This window comes from Pygocentrus nattereri, chromosome 7, assembly GCF_015220715.1.
Source record: "Pygocentrus nattereri isolate fPygNat1 chromosome 7, fPygNat1.pri, whole genome shotgun sequence".
Lineage (NCBI taxonomy): Eukaryota > Metazoa > Chordata > Actinopteri > Characiformes > Serrasalmidae > Pygocentrus > Pygocentrus nattereri.
The window spans coordinates 34,595,162-34,607,351 of record NC_051217.1 but is presented as its reverse complement, the minus strand read 5'-3'; the positions used below and the strand labels follow the sequence as shown (position 1 = coordinate 34,607,351).

General features: G+C 38.8%; 1 protein-coding gene across 4 annotated transcripts in view; it reads right to left on the bottom strand.

The window, feature by feature from the left end:
• Window positions 1-12,190, bottom strand: part of LOC108429891 (rho GTPase-activating protein 42) — a 182,803-nt gene that overhangs the window by 25,962 nt on the left and 144,651 nt on the right. For 2 of the 4 annotated variants that reach the window (XM_017701956.2, XM_017701957.2), the window contains exons 11-15: window positions 11,485-11,541; window positions 7,525-7,603; window positions 4,768-4,807; window positions 4,321-4,383; window positions 4,031-4,105 (exon numbers count right to left, since the gene is read on the bottom strand). In XM_017701956.2, coding sequence (XP_017557445.1) covers window positions 4,031-4,105; window positions 4,321-4,383; window positions 4,768-4,807; window positions 7,525-7,603; window positions 11,485-11,541 — 314 coding nt within the window. The remainder of the gene's footprint in view (window positions 1-4,030; window positions 4,106-4,320; window positions 4,384-4,767; window positions 4,808-7,524; window positions 7,604-11,484; window positions 11,542-12,190) is intronic. The other 2 variants (XM_017701958.2, XM_017701959.2) reach the window with 1 other exon arrangement.

Genomic DNA, 12,190 nt, shown 5'->3' with positions numbered 1-12,190 from the left:
TCAGTCAGAATGTTTTGATGTGGATGAAACTGGCCATCACAGGAACCAGGGGTCACAATGTCTACAGTCATTTCATTTACTATTCAAAACAACCAGTGAAGTTACATGGTTTAAGTGTTTATATGTAATGTTGGTAATGGAATAATAGTGGTACATCTGAAAAAATAAGTTTTCTTTGGGAACTGCTTTGCCTCACCACACCCTGCATATACCTCCTTAACCTTATTTCAAAACTTCATCACAGAGCGATGGTTAAACATTGTCTGAGGAATCAGGCAGAGCATTTGTAACCATTTCATATACAAACTTTCTGCGATAGAGCTTTAATACGCATGAAACACTTTGGATGTCTGGTTCCCATCACCACTACTGTGAACTACTCTGATTCAATTAGCTTCTTTTTCCACATGCAATGGTTATGAATTTGCTGCCTGATGCCTAATAGACTCTTTCATGGTAGTTTGGAGAAGGTTTTGGCATAATTTATCTTTTTCAGGGTGGAGAGATACATGTGAGGAGTTGTAGGACAAAAAAGTCCCTGAAGAATTATTCAGATTTATGACTATTTTTCCCACCATCAACATTACATATAAAAACTCAGAGTAGGCCCGTAGGTTCACTAATTATTTTGGATAGTAAATTCTTTTATTAAAAAAAAACTAATAAATAGACAAACTTTAGCTTAAAGTAAGTGTGTGTGCTACCTTAATTTTCCTATATGATAATTAATCATGAGTTAATTCCCATATGTCAAACACAAGGCCAGTGGGCCAGATCAGGTCCATTATCTGGCCCTCAAAATTATTTTTATTTTCTATTAATATTAGCCCATTTCTCCGGCTTCATAATGCTTTGTACTACAATCCCCAGTATGCACTGCAACATAATGTGTACTAGTTCAAGCACCTTTATAGGTGAACTTTTTTCAAGTTTTCAAGTAATGTTTCAAGGGTTAGTTTAGGGTCAAGGTGTACTACAAGGTGTACTATTTTAAACAACAATGGCCAGTTAAGGTTATATAAATGTTATTTAAAACTGAAATAAAGAAAATGTTTTCTGGCCCTGGATTTTTAAATATGGCCCTTTTAGTGTTTGAGTTTAACACCCCTGAGTTAATCGCAGTTTAAACAGCAAGGAAACAGATCAAAATTTTAACACAGCACAAGTTTAATTGTTAAAAAAGTTAAAAACCATTTTCTTTCTCTACTCTGACTGATTTTGTTTACTTCTCAATGACTGAATTACACAGAATATTTGAAAAATCTGTGGAATTCCTCTCTAAATGGCCACGTCCTTCCAGCAGGTCTAAACTTTTAATAGACAAATCTATAACTGAGGAATGACTCAATCAGTATGCATTGTAGTTGATGCTGCTACTAAATAATGAGTCTTAAACTCTATTTAGGTTAGTTGATCAGCAGACACGTCTCCTCAGTGATAAACCTCTTGCAACTGGATGGCAAGAAAATTACTGCATGATGTGTCCACATTTTAACCCATCTGTGCAGTGAAACACCACATATGCACTAGTGAACACACACACTAGGGGGCAGTGAGCACACTTGGCCTGAGCAGTGGGCAGCCCTATCCACAGTGCCTGGGGTTTGGAGGTTAGGTGTCTTGCTCAAGGGCACAGTCACACACTGTCGGCTCAGGGGATCAAACCAGCGACCTTCTGGTCATAAGTCTGGTTCCCTAACCTCCAGCCCACGATAGCCCCCCAAATTTCTTTAAACTCAAATGCCTACATTGTTATTTACAGAAAACTAAAAGTTGAGAATATTCTGCATAATATGAATATAAAGTAATCTCCCTGTAGCTTCTATTATAATCACCCTCCATTCTGTCTGACCTGCTTCATTTTCTTTCTCCTCCTGTTTATGCCCTGTGTAAAGAGGATGGACATGAGGTTGTACCACCTGGTCTCAGTAAAAGGTTGGGAGACTCTTCCAAAGCATCCCTCATTCCATAATCTGTGTTTAATAGGAATATACACACTATGAGACTAAATACAGCAAGAAGCAGCAGTCAGAATCTCCTTTTTTCAACACAGCATAACATCTGCTGGGAAAATCAGATGTGCAAGTGGTCGGGACTAAAAGGGTCAGACCACAGCTGAGTTCAGTGAAAAGTTGGTAATTCAGACTGTAATTTCCTGCAAAAAAAGGGAGAAAATCACTGATATGGCCAAATCGAATGGAAGTACTTTCACAGAGCAGCAAAATTAACCCAGTAGGACATAGGAAATTAGCCCAGGACCCCATGTAAATTTAATAAGCCTGGGATTTTAACAGCTTAAATGGCAAAAAATGCATTTTTGTAATATTATTCAGGACCACTTTACAATACGACTGCTCTTATAAAGGGTCTATGAATGATTTACCATTAGTTTATTAGTGGTTGTTAATTAGCAGGTATGGCACACAAATGAAAGGGCAACAGTCAGTTTGGAGAACACAAAGAGAGATAAGCAACCAGCAAAATCTCAATCTTTTCTACCTCAAGCACCGCATTTTTATCACTAGAACGCACTGGGCCCACTGGAAATACTACTACTACTACTAAAAAAAAAAAAAATAATAATAAAAACAATACATTAAAATTAAAATATTTATTCTATTGATCAAAAACAATATTGATGTAGTGCAATTGGTCTTAATTCAGCTCTTCATTCTGTGTTTTGGAAGCAAGTCAATGCAAGTTAAGGTTATTTCTCTGTCTTTTCTTGATCTTAATGCTAGGTTATATAAAATATGTGGTCATTAACTGAATCCTGACTGAGGAGAGAACAGCAGTGACCTGTTTTCCCTCATTTTTCCTGTTTAAATGCATTGTTGATATCAGGGCTACCCTCAAACATTTTCAGCACAGTGATACGCAGTATGTGCAGATAAAGCTAAAGTAAGCTTTTCACACAATGGTTTCTGCAACTCGTGGATGAGTGGACGAGTGGAACTTCAGAGGTGGCAATAAACACACAAAGCTGCTTTGCGGTTGTCATGTTTTTTACATGAATCTATATTTCTTTTTTATTAATTCACTTTATTTTCACTGATTTTTATGAGCAAACGTATCTTCACTGGCCCACTAAGGACCACTCACTCCTCCTAAGTAAAGGCCTGAGGACCACAAGAGGGTGCTGCTCAACCCCCTTGTGGTCCACGGCCCAGTGTTTTAGAAACCCTGATCTGGGGTTTAACAGCAGAGATGAATATTGGCTCACTATTTGGGAAGCACCACGTCACTGATACACTTTCATGTGTTATGATTACTGATTTTAAGCTGTTTATGACCTACAACCATTACTAAACCATTTTAAGCCAGTTATTAGCCATTTATAAAGGTAGTCTGTAGGTGGTCCCCAAAAGTTGCTGTAGAGTGGTACATGTAAGTAAGTCTATTTAAGATATCCTACCTTGTTGGCAAATTTAAAGTGGTTTGAGCAGGCACTCTGCAATGCTAATAGAGCTACACGCCATTCTATTACTGCACTATTACCTGTTAACTATATTAGCTTTGGAGCTCCACTACAAAATTCAGAATGTACACTTTGGATATCAAATGTCTGAGAAAGTTACATTTATTTTTACTGTGTATTTGTATGGAGCTGAAATGACAATAAAGCCTCTTGAACTTGAACAACTTGAACTTCTAAAATATGAGACTGGATTCAGTATGAACACACACTCAATATTAAAGCACACATTGGGGTGTGTGTGCTTTGGGGAGGGGGAGCTTTGTTGTTGTCTAGATGTCATACATGGTCCTTCTGGCAGAAAATTGTGGGACGGGCAGCCATGTCTTCGGCCTCTGCATGTCAAGTGTATTGAGATTTCAACTGGAACAATTCATTTTACAAGATGAATATTTTATATTCATCAGATATTTTGATGGATTCTATGCTTTTTAGGCTTTTTAGGCTTGCCGGTTAACGACTAATTACCGACTAATGTGGCCAATTACTGGTGAAAAGAAACCGCTGACATTAGCACCCTTAAAAGGAAATAAGTTAAAGGCTGAAGTGGCTCACAAAAGACTGTGGTCATTAGCTTCTGGACTTTGGAGTTGACTCCACCTATACGGTACAGGCCCATAGTGTTGATCCCTAATACAGAAGAGATAGAGCGGGAAAGAAAGAGAGAAACAGAAAGAATGGCAGAGTAATCATAAATAATCGCCATAACAGATGCACATTCACATCTTAGGCTAAATGCCTAAACCCTTAAATGAGCGCATTCGCAAATGAATCAATGTCAAGAGACTTTTCTGATGCAAACGGCAACAAAAGGCACTCAAGACAAAGATTACAACTCCACTCACCCCTCATCTCAACCATGCCTATGCACTTCTTCACAAAGTTAAAGCCAGCCTCGTTCAGATGAGCTGTTTAAAAAAAAAAACAACAACAACAAAAAAAACTGATGAATTTGCGAGTTCGGCGGATTTAACATCTTAAGCGCTCGGGGGGAACAGAGCTTTCTGAACATAACGCTCTCGACCTTGCCCAGAGAACAGTGCAGCGAGACAGATAAGAGTCACCATGAGGCACTGTCTGAATGAATAACTATGATGTATCCAGAGGGCCTGCGGAGTGCGTGCCAGATCACAGCTGTCTATTGGACTCGCTTTAGCTGACTGATGAATGCGGGTGCAAGGCCTAATCCAGACAGAAAAGCTTTCAAAAGATGCTAAACAAATGAAATATTAAACCTTCCAGTGCGATAAATTAAACATGTGATTAGAAAAGTAAAACGCAAATGTACTCACTCTCTTCTTTCTTGCTCAGGATGGCTGGGAGGTTGTAGATCTATAGCGGTAAGAAATGACAGCACAGCTGATTAATTGCAGACATGACATTTATATTTCCCATTTCTGCCTTTGGCAGCGAAGTCTAAAATAATGTTCACTGATCTTTAAATATGCAGGTAAGTCAACAACAGGATGTAATGCTCTACAAGCCACAAGTCTGAATAAAAATAAAACATGACAGAATAACAGTGCTATGGTCACTAATGTACAGCAGTGAGTTTGGTCTTAGTATACAGACGATTCTTAGAGGGAATTTCCAACTACTAAATGGTTCAGATCTAATCAATGCTTTAGACCTAGGCGTCAGAATTATTCACAAGTGGTGGTGATGGGAACCAGACGTCTAAAGAGTCTGAGACGTCTCTAAATGCTAAATGGTTCTAAAAGTGCTGCTCAATGCCTCAGATAGAAGCTGTGTGTACATGCAAGGATTTTTGCCAATCCAATTCAAAACATTCCGATTATAGATGAAGACTGAGGTGTTCACTCTACCCAATATTCTGATGGAAAATCTCTGTTTACATGCACTCGACAAGTAATCCGATTCAAAATGACACGCATGCATAGAGAACTGCTCAGGGTAGACGTTACCATGACAACCAGCATCACATGAGTCCAGTCAGAGTGAGATGAGCAGCAGTGAGCAGCGCTTGTTTTCAATTCCTTTAAAATGGTGTCAGACTCAGGAAAACGTCCTTCACATGTCCTTATTAAAGAAGGCCGAGAGGAAGATGTTGTGTTCTGAGACACATAAGCTGGATATCCGTCCCATCGCAGTCTTTTAAAGATCTGAGCATAAACTTTGTCTCCTCTGCAGACCAGTTTCTGCTCCGCCATGTTGAACATTATAAACTATTATAAAGCTATGAAGCGACACACATGATCAACTTTCCCATAGGGAATGTAATCAGATACAGACGTTTACACAGATATTATTCTTCTATTTAACAGATTATTTACAGGATTACCCACCTCAATCAATCAGACAGAAACTGTATTCTGAATGGCCTAAATCAGACTACTCTATCCCGACTGAAGTGTTTACATGGACGTATCCTATTGCCATTGAGCTATTAGATGGACTATGAACAGATCATTAAAACATGTAAACATGTTGGCTGAAAATGTATTATTTTCGAATGCATTCATGATGTTGAGGTGTTATATGGCAAAATCTCCCCTAAAGAAAAATTTCAGATTTACCACTATTTTACCATTATCAACATTATATAATAGACATCAACTTCTGGCAACATCTGGCTCCTGTCGCTACCATTTTAAAGACATCCAAGCCAGTTAGTTTCTCTCTCAGTATATGACCTAAAGTTTGACTTACGCAGATAATTGAAAAATGAGTGTAATTCTGCTTTACTTTGGGGGGCAGTCGTGGGCTGGAGGTTAGGGAGCTGGCCCTGTGACCGGAAGGTTGCTGGTTCGATCCCCAGAGCCGACAGTCCATGACTGAGGTGTCCTTGAGCAAGACACCTAACCCCCAACTGCTCCCCGGGCGCCATGGATAGGGCTGCCCACCGCTCCGGGCAAGTGTGCTCACTGCCCCCTAGTGTGTTCACTAGTGTGTATGTGGTGTTTCACTTCACGGATGGGTTAAATGCAGAGGTGGAATTTCCCAGGTTGTGGGATCAAAAAAGTATCACTTAATCTTAATCTTAATTCATTAGGCTTCATAGTGACTATCCTACATAATTTTACTGTAGTTCTAATCAGATCCATCCTGACTCTCTCACTAAGATGCTCCTAAAGCCTTGATTAAATGATTCAGTTGTGTTAAGTGATACTTTTTTAATCTCACAAACAGGGAAATTCCACCTCTGCATTTAACCCACCCGTGAAGTGAAACACCACATACATACTAGTGAGCACACACACACTAGGGGGCAGTGAGCACACTTGCCAAGAGCGGTGGGCAGCCTTATCCACGGCGCCCAGGGAGCAATTGGGGGTTAGGTGTCTTGCTCCAGGACACCTCAGTCATGGACTGTCAGCACTGGGAATCCGGTTACAGAGCCAGTTCCCTAACCTCCAGCCCATGACTGCCCCATTAAATTAGGAGTTTTAGGAGCTTATTAAACTGGTCAATGGAAAGGGCTTCAACAGTGAAGATACAGTAGAATATCACTGCAAACCAATGGAATATTTTAAGAAAAATACCTTAAACTTTAGTTTAGTTTGTCGGACACTGACATAGCTGTTTTAGAGCTGAGAATTTCGCTGCTTTTAAAAATGTCTGCATAAATACGTGATTAATATAGAGGTTTAATCTACAATTTTCCTTTCCAGATAAATGTAATGAGTCAGAACTGTTCTCAGTGGTGCTGGTGATAGGAATCAAACATCTGAAGTGTTCGCAGTGTCTATAAAAGCTCCCTTACAGAAAGTTAATATAGGATATGGTTATGCAGGCTGTGTCTGATGTTTGAGACATTGCTTTAACATAATTTTGATTAAAAAAGTTTTGGGCCTAAAACTTATAATTTAATAGGTACTCTAAGCAGTACATGCAGGGGGTTATAAGGCAAAATAGTACTCGACATTTACATAAAAAATTCAGAAAAAATGTGTAGGTTCACAAGTTTTAAATAATAAACAAAATCACTATATTTGTGTTGTAGACATTGTGATTCCTGGTTCCTATTATCACCACTGTAAAGAAAATTTACTGAATTCCCTTAAGGAAAGAGCCACGGGCTCACTTACCGGCTCTTTACCATCCATGGCCTCTAGCCACAGCCTCCTGTTGGACTCGGACAGTGCCTGTAGGGTTACGATACCATGCCTGAACACAGTACAGCACACATTAGTATGCTACAGGGACAGAGCACTCCCTTAGATACAGCCTGTTATCTTAGATGGCACTGCCACCTCATGTTTTTACTCTCTTCACCTTTTAAATAGTTCTTTTTTCTGGCCCTTTCCACAGCACTGAATGCATGACAACCCTTGAACAGCTGAGATATTGTGTTTTAAATATTAAAAAATAAATAAAAAAGGTAAAGACAGAGTTTGTTAAAAAAGTTGCCTTACCCTAAATGCAGTCAATCAAACAAGACATTTTTGGTGTCCAAAGTTTGCTTCTTTTGGTTTGCACTTGAGCTACAAGGCTATTGTAGCTAACAACAGGGGCTATAAGACAAATGTTGCTAACTGAAAAAGGTTTGGGTGATTTCTAACAGTAATTAGACAATTACTTTCTGTGCTATTCTTGTAGCTTACAGGTTGTATTTTTTATCCATGAGGACTGAGCTAAAAATAAATAATTAATGCAGATCACTTATCAAATAATGCACTGTTGAGTAAATCAACACAAACCTTCTTTCACGTCTTGTTTTGAAAAAGTGCCAAGTTACGCATTTGTGAGCTCCTGCTGGTGTGAGTTCAAGGTTGTTTCTTCCCTTTAAATGATGCACACAAAAGTGACCTGTGCGTTCCCTCTTGTGGAGAAATTTCAGACTGCTAAACATGCGTGAGGGAGGGGCACTCAAAGCCAAGTCCATGTGTCTTACATATTTGATTAGAAAACAAATCAATAAGTAAATAAATAAACAAACATTTATGCCATTATAGAGGAGGTGTTGCTATAAACATGGGTGGCACTAGGCACTAGGGACCCATGAGGCAAGGGCCCCGTGAAAACACAAATTATAAGTATGGTACATGTTGATATTAAATAACCTAATTCATAATATGCATGCATTTTAAAAACAGCTGCTTTTTGTGACTGTTATTTTCAGTAAATTCACTGCAGCTCTCTCCCTAGATAAGAATGTGCATTTGTCTAGAACCCTGAATCAATAAACCTGCCCTGGCTATGAATGCAAACGCTGAGAATATTCCTCAGATGGTATGATATGCAGCTGAGACAGTGGGGAATAACGACTTAACACTCTGTGATAATCCACAGTTATAATAATGAAAGAAATTAAGACATTACATTCACATGCTATTTAATACTATTTGGCAAGCTGTTTAAAATTACATTCATCTTTAATTCTCCACCAATTCTCATTCCAAACACAGTGATCAATGGGTTACTTAACAATCAATACTGATCACTGTGTCATAGAGGCCTAGCCGGAAGATAACGGAAAGTGGGTAATGCACTAATCATGCATCTCTTTTTATAGAAGCAAATGTCAAACACCAAACATGGCTTGGTTGGTGGTCTACGTGGGGGGTGGGGGTGGGGGTGGGTGGGGGCTTATATTCTATCATTTGCTACTCTAAAACCCAACTTACTAATCATATTTAATTTGAAATGTCACAGTGCTGATATTATTATTATTATTAGTAAATACTACAAAAACACCCAAATCCATACAGCTCCTTAAGCAAATAGGAAAAATATTAAAAGTACAGCATAATTTTGCTTTATATAGAAGTGCATATATTTGTGGAGCAGATTCATGCAAATGAACTACACATGTCTCTCATCCAAAGATCAACCATTAGAGACAGTACTAGCATGGTCTCAGTCATAATATGAAAGTTAGGGCTAGTTCACAGCCTTCATAGCACTGAACCTGCCACTACAATGTCACAGAAGCTCAGCCTTGAAGCTAAAACCAGGCTGTAATGAGCTAGTAGCATGCTACATGGTGAAGGTGAATGATGAAACCAGAAGCTGGTCAAGGCTGAGGTTAAGGGTCAATCTGCCCTTTTTAGAATAAAGTGCTTTTCTATGGAGGCCATGTGGTGGCATACACTCATCTACCACTCATTATTATTACTAGAAACACCTACCTTGCTGGAGTACAGTAAGAAACTGCCATGCACATCCTAGCCATCCACTAGTTTCTGACCAGAGATGTATTCAGGTGGTGGACCACTCTCAGCCTACCTACTGTCACTCTAGTAACACTATTGTGCCTGATACCCTCATACACACACTCTACCATGCCACTATAGATTGATCCATCACCCAATTAATACAAAGTCAAATCATGAAAGGTTGTAACAGTAGGTAAAATGCAAATAAAAACAGAAAGCACTGATTTGTAAACAGCCTTTTATATATACTTAATTGAAAACAGCACCTTAATTTATATTTACTGATGTTTGTAAACTCAAAATTTGATGCCGGCAACACATTCCAAAAACAGTTAGGGCAGGGGCAATGTAAGGGTGGGAGGTTTGTGGAATGATCAAAAATCACTTGTTTTGAAACCTTCCATAGGTAAACAGGTGAACAGGAAACAAGTGATGCAATCATTGGTTATAAATGTTTTCTGGAAAACTGCATTTTTAGGAGTTAACAGTCCAACAGTTTAAGAATAATATTTCTTTAAGCACAATTGGAAGGAATTTAGGGGTTTTACCATCTACAATCTACAACATTATTAAAAGATTTTGAGAATCTGGAGAAATTTCTGTGCAGAAGGGGACATTTTAGGACCTTCGGCCGCTCTAATGGCACTGCACTAAAAGGCGACATGCTTCTGTAATGAAAATAACCACATAGGCTCAGAAATCTTTTTAAAAACTACTGTCAGGAAAACACAGTTCATCACTGCATGTACAAATGCAAGACTCAATGCAATGTAAAAAGGGAGCCATATATAAGCAATATATCCATATATCAATCTGATGTTTCTGGGCTGAAGGATGCAAAGTGGAAAGGTGTGCTCTGATGAGTACATTTTCTCAATTTAGTTTGTGTCCAATTCCATATTCTAGTTAGGACTCCCCCAGCCACACAATATTTCCAATTCTAGAAGGGCAAAGTCTAGCATCGGCTTCCTCCAAATCCTGTGAAGCCAGCTAACACAATGTCATAACTATATATATATATATATATATATATATATATATATATATATAGCATCACCAGGGATCTAACTGGCAGTCTCCTGATGGTAGGGCCAATGCTTGGATGGCTGCGCTGTGGACATTGTGTTCTCCAGGCCAAAGAGTAAAAGGAGTATTCTGACTGTTACCTGTATAAAGTTCATATACAGGTACAGGTGTTCTTTTTCCTGTGAAAAGGAAAGATAATGTAATACAGCTGTAAACATTGTCCTGTCTCTACTTTTCTGGAACGTGCTGTAGGCATCATATTTAGAATTTTATGGAAATGCATAATGCAAAACATCAAATCACTTGTTTTTGGTTTTTGTACTGTTTGTTACAGGTCAAAGAGCATTTACTAATCACTGCTTTCTGTTTTTAATTGGCATTTCATATACTGTCTCACCTTTTTTTGGAACTGAATGTGTGTTCTTTGCTGTTGATCTATCTTAGCATATTAGTGGCGCAAATTGGTGCTGAAAATAAGGGACCCTACCAAGCTGCAATCTTTTGTGCCTTGAAGTCAAGTGAGGTTTTGCTGTCCTTTAAAAAAGCAGTGAAATCGTAAAAGAGACTCAGTTGAGGCTCTTTAGTGTAAATCAAGCAATCACCACATCATTTGCTGGTGAAAGAGGATCATTTCAGTGGGTTTCTTTCAGAACTGTGCCATTCTGCCCCTCCAAAATCATCAGGTAGTGGATGATTATGAATTTGTGCAGTCAGTAGAATTAAAATGGCAAACAAACAAACAAAACAAAGCAAAACAAAAACAGGTGTTCGCTCAGAATGGGAGTAAGTGAATGAAATGAAAAAGCAGTGCACATGCATTCTGCCATGCAGCCGCGCTGAAACAGCACACAACAGGTCACATACCGGACTTTACAGAAATAATGCAGTGGTCGGAAAAGAGTTCCACGACAGATGGCATTTCTATGTCAACATAAACAAAAAGACAGGGAAGAATGCACACAGTACATAGTTCATCAGAGAAACAGGTGCAATCTTACACTAGGTGGGCAAACATATACACACCCACATAACTCCTTGTCTTCCATGGTATACTGCAGAAGTACTAATGTAGTACGGTACCATGAAAAACTACCTGCCCCCTCCTGATTTCCTCAATTTATTGCATATTTACCACACTAAATGCTTTCAAATCCTCATAGAAAATGCCATTTAAGACGAGGAGAACTTGATGAAGCACAAAACACAGCTTTAAAACTTAAAATCTTCTCATTTATTGAAGACAACTTTTTTTGCAACACCTATATCACCCATGTGAAAAAGTATTTTAATAAATGATCCTACAACAAAACCTACAAGTAAATGCCTCCAAAAGACTATATATCAGTCTTTCACATCACTGAGGGAAGACATTCTTTGCAGAGTTGCGTTAATTCAGTCATATCTTTTGGCATGTCTCTTTCTAATTGTGGAATCAGGAATGCTGACTTTATCTGAGGTGAGCGAGGCCTGCAGTTGCTTTTATGTTTATCGGTCTTCTTTTCTGACTTCCTGGATGGATCATCATGAGATCTTGGAGGAATTTTGGTAGGCTGGCCACTTCTTAGGCCTG